This window comes from Myripristis murdjan, chromosome 24 (assembly GCF_902150065.1).
Source record: "Myripristis murdjan chromosome 24, fMyrMur1.1, whole genome shotgun sequence".
NCBI lineage: Eukaryota > Metazoa > Chordata > Actinopteri > Holocentriformes > Holocentridae > Myripristis > Myripristis murdjan.
Window position 1 is genome coordinate 26471521 of NC_044003.1, and position 14471 is coordinate 26485991.

At 41.9% G+C, this 14471-nt stretch overlaps 2 protein-coding genes across 4 annotated transcripts; one reads left to right on the forward strand and one right to left on the reverse strand.

Moving 5' to 3' along the window:
* The first annotated feature begins 4441 nt into the window (after positions 1 to 4441).
* Positions 4442 to 9377, forward strand: rsph9 (radial spoke head component 9). 3 transcript variants are annotated; one of them, XM_030047712.1, is made up of 6 exons: positions 4442 to 4517; positions 4706 to 4885; positions 5010 to 5184; positions 5466 to 5592; positions 6728 to 6874; positions 9161 to 9377. In XM_030047712.1, the coding sequence occupies exons 2-6, from the start codon at positions 4791 to 4793 to the stop codon at positions 9319 to 9321; spliced, it is 705 nt and encodes a 234-aa protein (XP_029903572.1). In that variant the 5' UTR covers positions 4442 to 4517; positions 4706 to 4790; the 3' UTR covers positions 9322 to 9377. The 3 variants fall into 3 exon arrangements, with proteins under 3 accessions (XP_029903572.1, XP_029903571.1, XP_029903573.1); XM_030047711.1 differs by having other exon boundaries at positions 4482 to 4885; XM_030047713.1 differs by lacking the exon at positions 9161 to 9377 and adding an exon at positions 7582 to 7718 and having other exon boundaries at positions 4482 to 4885.
* A 168-nt stretch (positions 9378 to 9545) lies between these two features.
* Positions 9546 to 14047, reverse strand: mrps18a (mitochondrial ribosomal protein S18A). Its single transcript, XM_030047714.1, has 6 exons — positions 13830 to 14047; positions 13316 to 13347; positions 11830 to 11934; positions 11058 to 11181; positions 10252 to 10321; positions 9546 to 10111 (listed from the first exon to the last, which is right to left on the reverse strand). The coding sequence occupies exons 1-6, from the start codon at positions 13978 to 13980 to the stop codon at positions 9967 to 9969; spliced, it is 627 nt and encodes a 208-aa protein (XP_029903574.1). The 5' UTR covers positions 13981 to 14047; the 3' UTR covers positions 9546 to 9966.
* Between the last annotated feature and the right edge of the window lie 424 nt (positions 14048 to 14471).

Below are 14471 nucleotides of genomic sequence, written 5' to 3' on the forward strand. Positions count from 1 at the left end.
TCACTGACGGCAAGCACTCCAAGTCTTACCTCCTTCTCAGCCAATGTGTGTGTGTATGTGTGTGTCTGTGTGTGTGCGTGTTTGGGGGGGGGTGCTCTGTTGCATCTCCCAAAACTTCCACATCCAGTGCCAAGTCTAATGAGGTGTCATCCTGGGCAAAATGCTGAAAGTGTGTTTGTCTGCGTGAGTGGGTGGGTGGGTCGGGGGCTGTTCCTTGTGTGTACACGTCCAACTGCTCTGTGTGGGGTGCTCTGCAGAAAAGTCACCCCACTCTCCCTCCCTTTTGTATTGGGGGGACTACACAAGCCAGAAGGGCGGAGGTCCAGGCAGCTGAAATCACTGCCACTCATGAAGCATGTGACTCTAGACCGAGGCTCTTTTGTTTGGACAGTTAATAGCTGAAACACAGAGCCCCAGAAATGCACTGTGGCATGGGAATAGGCAGGCCAGAATGGGAATGAATGAAGATTGGGAATTATTCAAACTTGCTAGTATTCTGTGACTGTTGTTCTTGAGCCTTAATGGGGAGGACAGGGACAGGCAGCGCTGAGCTCAGATGGGCGGTTAAGGTTAGAAAGGACAAGATCAAAGGGCCAAAGCAGCAGCAGCATCCAGCACGAGATCTGCCAAACACTAGTTGAATGCTAAATCTTGTTAAAAGTATATAATTTGAGTACAGATGTAGGCGTATGTGACAGGCAAAATAGGTTTGCATCCACAATCAAATGCCCTGTAGTTTTCCCACTATGTCACATAGCCTGCAAATAAAGAAATAAGCAGAGAATGTCTAAGAGGGGTGCTGTTGTATTCTGCTACAGCAGAAGAAAGAAGTTTCAGTTAGGGTTAGGGTTACAAATGATACAAATGATAAATGTAATATTTAGATCAGTTGTCTTTTCCTCTATTTTTATAGGCACACTGAGTTCCCTGTTAAATGTTCATTGCTGTTTCCAAACTTTCTCTGTCAGCCTTTCCTCGAATGTCCCTCTCCTCCACCTCTTGCCCTCCTCATTTGTGTTGTAACTATCTCACTATCTCACTTCAGCCTCAGCCCAAAACAAAAAAAAAAAAAAAAAAGAAAGAAACAACACCCACACAACCCCACGCTGAAGGCTCTCCCTGCTCCTCTTGCTTTTTTAGCCTTCAAAATCCTGCTCATGAGATTCCAGTGGCCCCTGGGATTAATGGCTACCATGAGCTGTAAGCTGCTGTCATGAGCCAGTAAGTTACCTTGAGTTATGGGTAAAAAAAAAAAAAAAAAAAAAAAAAAGAATTTCAGTTCACATGAGATCATGAGGCAATAATGTTGCATCTCCTGCAACCGCTGCCTGCCTGTTGGTCTCGAGCACAAAGTTACCCCTATAAGGTGTCATATAACATTTCAAGAAGTGATAGCCTACATATATTAGCGTGGTGCTCTCTCAGATGAACACAAGACTCTCACAAACACGAGGTACTCCTATTCCCAAATGCCATGCTGTCATGTCAGTTAGATCTAAGCATGCATCCTGCCAGCTGTGCATAGGGCTTAGCCAATTCTCTCTCCTCGGCCGCTGCACTCTTTGGTCCTTCCCTTCCTCTGCTCCCAACCTCTGTCATGCGCTTCATGGGTGAAAGAGCAAGAGTGCTGGAAGCGAGCACACGGAGCCATCAATCAGAGCTGCACAGCAGAACCTCCCAGGAGCTCAGAGAGGACAGCCTTTGGCACTGGGAGGGAAGAAACTCTTGCAAATTATTTTGCAAACTCCAGGCAAAGAGCAAGAATCTCAAATTAGGTTTACAAATTATTCTGCTGATCGTATGGAGAGCTCTCTTTGTTTCTCTCTTTTGCACACACACACACACACATACAGTCCAATTTCTGCTCAGTGGGCTTTACTGGTATGAAAGTCGATGTGTACAACTCGAGGAAGCTCAAGAAAAAATATTACAATGTTATGGTTGAAAGAAAAATGCAAAAACAATGACAACAAAACCTACCAATCAGTCTGTCACCAGCGTGTATTACCCCAGTGTGCGTGACTGCAACTCAATACAACACACAATACCATAGTTAGGGGTATTGGTAAAACATAAAGCCGCTCTTGCTTCTCTTGTGTCACTGGTTCTCCCATTTGTTTAACACAAGTTTCCATTCTTAAGGGCCAAACTTTCACATAATGGCTTTTTTCCTGAGATATAAGGGCCAAGTGTCTCTCTCTCTCTCTTTTTTTTTTTTTAATCAGCGAGCCAACTGTGGTCACATGCTTGTGGTCACATGCCACAGTATAGACCACTGTCTGATTAGGCTGTTTTTTGTGTGTGTTTGAAACCCCACTTCAGAGTTATATCTTTAATTACTCTAGCAAGTTGGTTTGGTTCAGTTTTTTTTTTTTTTTTTTAGTTGCAGCTGCCCCAGAAGTGGTAGCCTGTAAAACTTTTTCAAGTAATGCACTCCTATTGGCTACATGTGCACGCTCAGCTCCACACCCTAACTTGCTGAGGGTTTTGCCCCATTGAGAATACTTATATAATATTAATAACTCTGTACAATACCTCACCTCAGTCTGACAGAGAGCCCTCACAACTCTCAGCTCTGTAGTTTCTGCCTGTACACTTGGTTTTGCTCCTACAATAACTCTGCTCATGGTGAACTGCACATATCTATACTCCAAATGTTTTATTATATCATTTTACACTCATATATTTCTATATTTGGTATATTTATACATAGATTTTATATATACAGTAAAGGCCAAAAGTTTGGACACACCTTCTCATTCAATGCGTTTTCTTTATTTTCATGACTATTTACATTGTAGATTCTAACTGAAGGAATCAAAACTATGAATGAACACATGTGGAGTTATGTACTTAACAAAAAAATGTGAAATAACTGAAAACATGTTTTATATTCTAGTTTCTTCAAAATAGCCACCCTTTGCTCTGATTACTGCTTTGCACACTCTTGGCATTCTCTCGATGAGCTTCAAGAGGTAGTCACCTGAAATGGTTTTCACTTCACAGGTGTGCCTTATCAGGGTTAATTAGTGGAATTTCTTGCTTTATCAATGGGGTTGGGACCATCAGTTGTGTTGCGCAGAAGTCAGGTTACTACACAGCTGACAGCCCTACTGGACAACTGTTAAAATTCATATTATGGCAAGAACCAATCAGCTAACTAAAGAAAAACGAGTGGCCATCATTACTTTAAGAAATGAAGGTCAGTCAGTCCGGAAAATTGCAAAAACTTTAAATGTGTCCCCAAGTGGAGTCGCAAAAACCATCAATCGCTACAACGAAACTGGCACACATGAGGACCGACCCCGGAAAGGAAGACCAAGAGTCAAAGGTGAACGGATGGATTCCACATGCCTGGTTCCCACTGTGAAGCATGGAGGAGGAGGTGTGATGGTGTGGGGGTGTTTTGCTGGTGACACTGTTGGGGATTTATTCAAAATTGAAGGCACACTGAACCAGCATGGCTACCACAGCATCCTGCAGCGACATGCCATCCCATCCGGTTTGCGTTTAGTTGGACGATCATTTATTTTTCAACAGGACAATGACCCCATACACACCTCCAGGCTGTGTAAGGGCTATCTGACCAAGAAGGAGAGTGATGGAGTGCTGCGGCAGATGACCTGGCCTCCACAGTCACCGGACCTGAACCCAATCCAGATGGTTTGGGGTGAGCTGGACCGCAGAGTGAAGGCAAAGGGGCCAACAAGTGCTAAACACCTCTGGGAACTCCTTCAAGACTGTTGGAAAACCATTTCAGGTGACTACCTCTTGAAGCTCATCGAGAGAATGCCAATCAGAGCAAAGGGTGGCTATTTTGAAGAAACTAGAATATAAAACATGTTTTCAGTTATTTCACCTTTTTTTGTTAAGTACATAACTCCACATGAGTTCATTCATAGTTTTGATGCCTTCAGTGAGAATCTACAATGTAAATAGTCATGAAAATAAAGAAAACGCATTGAATGAGAAGGTGTGTCCAAACTTTTGGCCTGTACTGTATATGCGCGCACACACACACACACACACACACACAAGTTGAAGGCTGAACCAAGTGTCTGGCACCATCACCTCCGGGCATCATGGACTGCCACATGGAAATTATACTTAAAATTCTATTATAAATATACATCTATTATATTATATATTATATATTTTATTACATACACACATATTCTATTCTATAGATGTTTGCAGATATATTTCATCATACATATAGTCTATGCAAAGGTTCAAAGGTGAAACATCTGTAGATAACATATATGTTTTAGTACATTTTATTTTTTATTACACTTGCATAAGTATGCATAGTTTTTTTTCTTTTTTTCTTCTTCTTCTTATTTTTTATTTTATTTTATTATTATTAATTTTTTTTTTTTTTGCATTGATCCACTTTATTTATTATCTTACCTGTGTTTATTTATTTTTCTAAAGATATATATTTCTCTAGTGTGCCACGTGTGGACAACCCGCTGACACTTACCATCAAGCGGAGGAGCGTTGCCATGACAACGTCGGTAACTCGATTTGTTTTCGTTGGCAACCGCACTAGCAACCGGTACTTGCAGGCTTTAGTTAGCATGCTAACACAGAAGCTTGCTAACTACCGTTTTTTAACATCTCGCTGACTAAACTAAGACTTTTTTCCCGTGCGCACCATGGACTCAAATTCATTGTACTACTCTTTGGACCTTGTTGCCGGCAGCGGTTACACTTTCACCGCCGAGCAAAGGGCCGCGCTGCAGACTTCCTTAATTATCCTGAGGCAAAACTACAATTTCAACCGGGTGATGCTTTGGGGCAAAATATTTGGAATAAACGCAGATTATTTCATCGTTCAGGGGAGGGGAGAGGACGAACTGAAGGACAAAAAGAATCTTTACAGGTAGGATTTGTACATGATGCTGATCAAATCCCTCTCTGCCCTTGATGTCTAATAATAATTGATGTAGCTTGCTGGTGTTGCAGTTTCTTTGCTATTGAGTTATGTGTCCATCTTCTGTCTGCAGCTTCAACTGTGTGGACTGGTTCCTGCTCCCCCCGGCCACTGATGCAATGATCGAGGAAGTGTCCAAAGCTGCTCAGGGTCGCTTCATGGGAGACCCCTCATTTAAGTATGAGCATGTTGAGACACACAGGCAGGGAGGGGAGGCTGAGGCTGCAGAGGAGGAGGACGAGGTCACGGTGAGTGCGATCAGCTCTGTGTAACTGTCATAGGAGCGTATTTGGTTTGAAGAAAACATGACTGTGACTCAGCAAGAGCAGCTGCACCTCAGCAAAAGACAGCCTCATTTTAACTTACTGACCTACTTATTTGTGCTGCCAATATCACGCTGTCCTAGACCCCTACCTGCAGCCACAACAGGGACAGATGTGGAGCCAACATTTAAAACACCTCTAAGTACTTCTGTCAGGTTGTGAAATTCCAGCTGTGTGTGTGGGCGGGGGTTTGCTCTCGGTTGCAGATCAAGGTGAGCGAGGAGGAGAGACTGGTGGTAACAATTCATCAGATCGACCGGGAAGTGTCTGTGGTGCCACGTGGTGCTTTCATCAAGAGTCACGGCCTGATCCAGACCAACCGCAGCTTTAATGGTGAATGTTTACCCTCTGTGTCACGAGGTGTATGTGTGGTCCACCAAAAGATCCAAAAATGCACTGGCCTAATTGACAGAGATAATAGTCCAGTCATTTTATGAAAAAACCTAGGACAAATTGCAAGAGAAGCAAACTCAACTGATTTTGTATCCTCAGTTTGTCCTGAGTGAGGGAAAAAAAAGTCCCAAGAAATCCCATTGGTGGAAAGTTTTGAAAATCACCTATTTATGACCACATATTACCAAAAAACACTGTTTTTAACACACAGGGGAAAGGGGTTCAACATTTTACTTTCAGATATCACTATAAAAATTCACAAGTTGATTACACACACAAAGACAAGAAAAAAAGTCAATTACAAGTTCTTTGAATTATTCTGTTTACACATGCATATGAAGTGAATTAAAAGGTTACTATATATATATAAACCTTTTAATTCACTGTTATATAGTAACCTTTTAATTCAAGGTTACTATATATATAGTAACCTTTTAATTCACTGTTTAAATGTCTCTTCTGGCATTTATTCCTTATATTCCTTATTACTGCATATCAAATCAGATAATGTGTGATATGCATGTGTAAACAGAATAATTCAAAGAACTTGTAATTGACTTTTTTTCTTGTCTTTGTGTGTGTGATCAACTTGTGAATTTTTATAGTGATATCTGAAAGTAAAATTTTGAACCCCTTTCCCCTGTGTGTTAAAAACAGTGTTTTTTGGTAACATGTGGTCATAAATAGGTGATTTTCAAAACTTTCCACCAATGGGATGCCTTGGGACTTTTTTTTCCCTCACTCAGGACAAATTGAGGATACAAAATCAGTTGAGTTTGCTTCTCTTGCAATTTGTCCTAGGTTGACCCCAATTTTGGCCTAAAATTACTGGACAATAAAGTAACTAAGCACAGATAATCACTATTCATATTGATATCAGGAAAGTGGCCAAAAAACTTTGCTGGTGCATGTTTGTATGAAAATCCTGTGTTTTATATATATATATGATTATTTTGTGTTATTTAGTCTGAACATCAAGGATACAATGAAGTTTACTGGTCATTATACAGGTTGGATACACAGGTTGGATAATGAAATTAAAATGTGGATCATGTGTCGATGCATCATTCCTCAGGTCTTTCTCACTCCGAGGCCGGAAAGCTTCACAATTTCCTTCACTTCACTGAGCCAAAGAACCTGAAGAAGAAATCCATTCTGGAAATGGCTTATCTGGACCCATCTATTGATTTCCTGGACCCGTTGAGTGACGACACTCCTAAAGGTGAAGCCGCTGGGTTCAGCTAGCACTGCACTATAACCTGTCAGCCTTTGTATGACTACACAGTAACCAGAGAGAACCCAGACTGCACATCTGGCCTACCACAAAATTTCTTGAATTAATTAAGAACAACAGTACGTCTAATGTTTCTAATATTACGGAGCTCTGAGAAAGTTTATAAGAGCAACTACAACTAAACCACTGCAGAGAAGGTTATCCACATGGTCTGAACCTATAAACATTACAGCTACATTTCAAACAAAAGAGTTAATGGGGCCTCTGCAGTGCCGGTGGTATGAGGTTACTTGTGTTTGTCATGTTCCAACTGCCACGCTACATTATACGTAAATGGACTGAATTATTGGCACAAATCATTATGGTGATTTAGGCTGCCGGTGAGTCACCAGTGAATTCTTTCAAGAGGAAGCAACCGAGACATCCCCTCCTGGTTAATGAGCCCATTTCACCCCAACTCCACCCCTCCGTTTTTGCATTGCTCTGTATCATGTTTTGGATAGGCCATATAAAACAGTTGCCACTACTGCAGATCACCAGAGTTGAGGATTTGACCAAGGCTGCATCACTAAACCTTCCAAAGTCATAACATCCAGTTCCTGTTGGCCTGCTTTTGCTTTTGACTGCACATCTGCACCAGATAAGATATGGGTTCTCAGAGTGTGCTGAAGGGTTTCTCTTTATTTTGCTCACAGCTGAGTTCTTGGGTGCAGCGAGCTAGTTTCCAGACCCACCCACAGTGCGTTTGGCCTTCAGCGCTTCATTGAAAAATTGCAGACAATCTTACTATCATTTCACTTGAGCAGTGAGAAGGACAAAGATAGAACTCAAGCAAGGAAACCAGAGACCAAATAAAGGGCAAATAATAGAACTGCTCATTTCGGCATTAACTCGAGCTGCGGTGACATTCCTAATGTAATCCTGGCTGATAATATTACTCACATCTTGTTGTGCAAGTGAGGTTGGTTGCACAGCTGGATGCAGGCCATAGTAAATGGAGTGAGGTCCTGTGAGGCCCTGTATGCATGCATATGTGTGTGTGTGTGTGTGTGTGTGTGTCTGTGTGCATGCACGTGTGTGAGCAAAATAATCAAAGAGATAGAAGATGCTTGAGCATGTTCAGTGCCCATGACCAGAACATATAACAGCTGTCTGATTTAAGAAGGTTTAGACATGTGTGTGTGTGTGTGTGTGTGTGTGTGTGTGTGTGTATTTTTCAAGTAAATGAGATTGTCTGCAGGGTCATCAGTCCAGTAAACATAGAGCTGTACCAATATCCCACTCCATGTGAATTCATTAACTCATTAACTTTTGCTGAAAAGGAGAAAAGTTAGCATCCTCAAGACAGGACTCGAGGGACAGTGTGGTATATTGTATCTCCACCCAAAGACAGGTGCTTTCCTTTGGGACCCCAAGATGAGGTCCCCCTCTTCCCCTGCAGTAATCCTGCAGACTCGTCTGGGAGTTTACACAAACCATTTCTGCTTCCAGCCCCTGATTTATGGCCTCAGGTTTCTCCTAATGCCACGGCGGTGTGGAAAATCCACACTCTGTGAACTATTGTACAGTACTATAGTTACAACTTGGACACCAGTGCCTACATGCTGCTTTGTGCATGCAAAAATTTATAAGCAATATGTGCCATTGGTCAGATCACACCTGCCCTTGTGGGACAGATTAAAAGACAGGAGTGGTGAAACAACTTTGATTTATGTCAAAAGAACAACTTTCTTACTTGTTTGGATCACCTCTCTGTTATTTTAAGAAATCCATCAACTGACTTATAGGTTTCCTGGTAGAACATCCCGGTCTTGTACTTGAGTGCTCTGGGTCTCGGGGTTCATAGCCCCACCCAAAGGCATTGAGAAACAGGTTAGACTGCAGACACCAAAAGCACAAAGAGCCGATTTATCAGAACATCCCTTGGATGCGTCCAACATGGGAATAGTCCTCTTATCTGGGAATAACTTCCAAAGAGTTCTGGAGCCTCTGTTTCAATCCAACACAGTCAATGAACATGACGTGGCAGCGTTTTCAGCAATAACACTGCTCTCAAGATCTGGCTGAGGGCCGGCTGCAGACAGCTGTACGCAGCAAGGCCACCCTGATACAAAGACACAACTGGCCCGTGAATGACTGAGCCACCAGCCAACATTTAAGTCTAATGGTTAGACCTAAGCATTTCTCCTTATTGAATAATGTACATTTTATAATCTTCTTCACATTTCTTCAAGACATATTTAACAACTTCATCTTATCTCTGGTTGTGTGTAGGATCATGGAGCCTGCAGTTTGAGTGTGGCAGCAATGTGTGCGTGCTCCGCAGTCTGTTGTGGCTTGGCCTGACCTTCTACCATGTACCAATGGCACCGCAGCACGGATACATCTACATGGGTGATGGGACCAAGAATTTGGATCTTCCTTTCATGTTATAAAAAAAAAAAAAGACAAGTGTTACTTCCTAATCCAAGTTATCAATCTCTCGTGCACAGTACGATCATCCATGTCAGCCCTCAAAACCAAACTGTATTTCATGCAATAGATGTGGGATTTTTTGTTTTTGTTAACGCAAATAAACAAAAGAGGTGCAGTCACAAGCTTTTCAGTCACATTTACAAAAGGTATTCCCAGACAGTCATTCAGTAAACACGCTGAGAGGCCGAGTAAACGGACATACTTTATTTGCACATCTGTGTTTCCACGAGTATACACAGTCAAGATACCACCTACTTGGAGACTCTTAACACTGACCCAGTTGCTGTTCACGCAAAGTTGTCAGCAGAGTTCATTTCAAGGGCTTTTTTCGAAAACCAAATGAGAGAATGGATGGTTCTGGGCGGTGCTCAGCATGATTCACCCGAGGCATGAAACAGCTTCATAAACAACAAAAAAAAAAAAGCAGCATAAATACAGATGCATGAAACTTTTGTTTGCCTGTGTTTGGAAAGTCAGTGGAAGTCGCTGAAAAGGCTGGCTTGTGATTGGAGGCTGAGGAGCATCCAATGGAGACCGCATCCCTGCATGGTGGTCCCACCCACTCGCCTTCGTCTGCTGTCCTGACTGGGCAGCCGTTCTGTCCCTCAGTGTTTCAGGTAGAGGGGTTTGACACTGTAGCGCACATTGTCTTTGAGTGCTGTGTGGCCAACGGGCATGCGCTTCTTACACCACTTCAGACCCGTTTTATAGATGGGCTTCACCGTGTCGATGGACCAGCGAGTCAGGTATCTGTAAACAGAAACAGGAGATGGAAGTTTTGAAGAAGTAAAAATAATGCCAATGTGTGTTGGAAGAAAAATGGTGGGAGACACACACAAACATACAAACAGGCATGCACATATGGACACATAAATACATGTTCGGGTCACCTGTTGAGCTGTGGCTTGGGCTTTGGGACATGGCCTTCTGGGAGTTTGGGTTTGTGGTCAGGAAGCAGACCTTCAAGAAAACAAATACTTTGACTTTATTGTACTTTTCTTCAAATTTTATGGCATCAAGAAGGCCAACTATCAATCAGCAAATCTTATGCAACGAGGTACAACATACAGATTTACATCTGCTGGCTTCAACTGGTACCATATATGTACTTCCATACGTTTGCTCCCATTCATAAATTCAAACAATTTAAGTAAGTTGACATTGACCGCAACCAATATTGGAAGCTTATGTATCCCACATAATGGCAGAATTCAACTTCAGTATTTGGGTCAATTATAATCTAAATATTTGTGGTCTGGATGGGTCTGTACAAGTGGGAATAGCTTGGATGGGAATCTACATGCCATTATTTAGAAGTCACCGTAACTGGCATCATGACAGGCTAATACAATTATATCTCAAGACTTTGGTCTGTGATGGTCTTAAAATGTGTGGGAATATACCAGCAGGCAATGAGTATGTGAGCTACTAGCACGTCTTCCTCACTCAGCCCCAGTTCTTAACATCTTAACAGTACAAGTCACTGCCATCCTGTCTATGTATGACTTGTTTTTGTCTCCTTTAAAGCACAGCAACATCTCTCAAACCTGCTGAAAGTTTGGGGTATTTCCAAAGTGTAACCTTAGGGACTCCGTTTCCAAATAAAAAAAGGATATTAAGGTTAATTAGCAACTAGGACTGGGAACAAACAAGAATAGATATACAGTATTAGCTTGGGACAGGCAGTAACACAAACCAGCTCTGTGAGCCATCTGAACACAGATGGCAATCTTGCGGTGTTCCTCTGGACAGAGACCCGTGATTCTCCTGGGCAACATCCCGCCATCTGACCTGATGAACTGACTGAGCAACAGGACATCCTGGGAGGACAGAACAAAAACCACAGAGGAAAATGAAAATACTAGAGGAGGAGGAAAAGATCCCTATCTCATTTATAAGGCTGCAGCTAACCAAAGTTTTCATTGGCAATTAATCTCAATATCCTGTTTGATTACACATTTCAAAAGTTAAAACTAATGACTAATCGTGCTGGAAATGATGTTAAAACAGCTGACCATTTCACGGTAAATGACATGGTCTTAGTTGATGACTGTTTGAGTAGCTGTGCCATGTTTTAGATAATATATCACTGCATCAATCTTATTTCATATATGCCCGACGAAGGTCTTGGACAGAAATGCTGCAATTCTTTTGTGAATAAAATGGGGAATTTTGTAAGTCAGCAGGGTGCAGGACTACATCTTTACTACATTTCATCTGTTTTGGTTCCTGTGCACCTGCACAAACAACTCAGCCATGCAGAAGCTGTTCATTTGCATTCTGTATGACAAGAAACAGAACGAAGCAAGGAATTCTTTGCATTTGTGAAGCTTTAACCAGCAATGTTTGATATTTTTACTTGATGAATGACTAAAACAACTGATCGATCACACTAATTCTTTCAGCCCCTCTCATGCACGACAATCTCTCACTGATCATTTGCTCATTATGCCAACGAGTGCCCTTACTGTGTAGTCGTATTTGTGCTGCAGGTTCCATCGGTAGATCGGGCACTTGGCTGTGGGGTTTGGAGGTTCTGGTCCAGCTCGAATGTCCTTAGTCTGTCCCTCAATCTGCCAAAAGAGTAATACTCTTAGTCTAATTAGTTACCTTTCTTTTTTAGCTTTTTGTTATTCCTCAAGTGGGGCTTTGGGGCCTACAATGTTGCAATTAAAAGTGCAATGAGAACAAATCTTTTTGTATCATGATTCATTTTCTCTCTATCATCTCACCACCTCCCCTCCTCAATGAATTTGACAGATCCCCTTCCTTATAGTATTATTTGTTTATTTTGTTATCCTCCTAAACCATGCAGCAGCCATTATGTCACAGAAGGCACGGCACAAGGACGGTCACTGGTCCTGCTTCACTCTGGCTGTCAGGGGGAACTCTCACCACCAGGCCACCCTGCGGTCCGTGATCTGTAAAGCTAAGGCACTATTTTCTCCTGGAGAATTTCGACTGTGGGAAGTCCTCCTGACATTAAGAGGAGCCTTATGGTCACATCAGAAACACCATCCCCACACTGGGCTTCCTTTTGTTTCCCACGCTCCTCGCTGCTTGTGATTATGGTTGTGTGAGCCAGACATCAACTTAACAACTAGATGTCTGCTGATATGTAAAATTGCCTAGAACTCAAACATAACATGAACGTAACACTGTTGCAGACTGCATTACAACTCCTGGCTGTCAAGATCCGGGTGTGATTTGCTCTTTGGTACTTTACTACCAACTGTAATTGTTTATCTAATATCAACTGATAACTTCACTTGTCCTGTAAATGATAAATCAGCAAAGTTCTTGTGGGAATCATGTTTATACTTCCCAAATGTCACATTAACTATCAGTGGTTCTCAGTGGCTCACTACAGGTGTGTTCAGGTTAGGTTTGGGCCCTATAACAGAGGGAAGTTTTTTGGAAGATTATAAACGGCATGTTATCATTCCTCAGTGTCATCCGGAACAACTAAAACAATTGTGTGTAAAATGATATTTCTTATGTTTTATAGAGATAAAACACAACACTGACTCCGCTTGTGCCAATTCAATTAGTAAAGTCATGAAATATGAAGCAAAAAAAAAAAAAAAAAGGATGTTAATCATGTACTTAGAGACGTTTAATACTGAAAGAAGTCTAGCTGATATCAAAGACACTGAGGGGGTTATGGACGTAACAGTCCCACAGTTTACTGAAAACGAAACCACCACCCCTGACTTTCCAAGAAACAGCAGAAGCCGTGGGTGAATTATTGGGAAGGCCAGTCATTCATTAGTGTTAGTAGTAGTCACAGCAGTAGTCGTGGTATTATAAAATGTGACCCCCCCCCCCCTCTGGCTCATTTAGCTCTTTTCCTGGCTTCTCCGTGTGTTAGTGAGAACAAGAAACCCCTCAGGAAGGGCTTTGCACACATGCAATAATACAGTCACACATCCAAAACAAGTCCACTGTACTTACGGTTGTCGTTTTGCCCTCCTGCTTCTGCACAACTGTGAATAAGACATGATAGTATAATTATTACTCACAATGCATTCTTATATGACCCAATCTCACCTCGGGGATCACTAAAGTATTTCTGATTCTGACATTAATATTTTAGGTATTGCCAATAGTGCTTTGTACGTGAAGTCTGTTGTCCTGCTTTGAGGTGCATAAATGGATTATGGCGCATACTAAGAGCATTAAAGTTAGTTTTTAAAGTGTAAACAAAACTAATACATGTTTATGTGGGGTGTTTTGAGCTGATTAGCATTTGCTAAGGAACACTCCCAGTCTTTAGTCATGCAGTGGCAGTGAGTTAGCTGTTGGAGTTGTTTCCCATGCTGAGCCGCAGACAGCTGAAGCCTGTCAGGGCTCTGTGTCTCACTAACAAACACATGGCTGGTTACCTAACAGGCTAACTCTGACCGCTGATGCTAGCTGTCACGGTGGACACGCCAGCTAAGAGCCTGGCGCAGTGAAGAAGCCTCACCGTGTCGGACACCTCTGCTCTGGAGGTTTCCACAAGCGGAGCTTACAGGGATGTTTATCCTCTGCAGAGCAGCCACGTTGCTGCCGCCGGCGACCGACTTAATGCCCGCTAAAGCGCTCCAGATGGACCTGAGGGGGATGCGGGCGGCCATGTTTGACTGTCGATGACCTTCTTCTCTTCCTGTTTGATAATCTCGCGAGAACGGGGTCAGCAGCTCTCGTGGTGCGATACCTAGACCCGGCTAAATATTGTAATATTTTAAAGAATCCGATTTTAAAAACTTTTTTAAAAACAAAAACTATTCATTTACTTTGACATTTCAGTTCTACTCCAATTATTTAGCAGACTCTGAAGTTGTCTGAGGTAGAAGTTGTTTTTTCTTTCTTCTGTCTACTTTTTTTTTTTTTTTTTTTTTTTTTTTTGTTCAGTGTAATTTATTTTTATATTATTTTATACTGAAGTATATTTACAGAATAATTTCGAACGAAAAATTTATGTAACATACAGTACAGGCCAAAAGTTTGGACACACCTTCTCATTCAATGCGTTTTCTTTATTTTCATGACTATTTACATTGTAAATTCTAACTGAAGGCATCAAAACTATGAATGAACACATGTGGAGTTATGTACTTAACAAAAA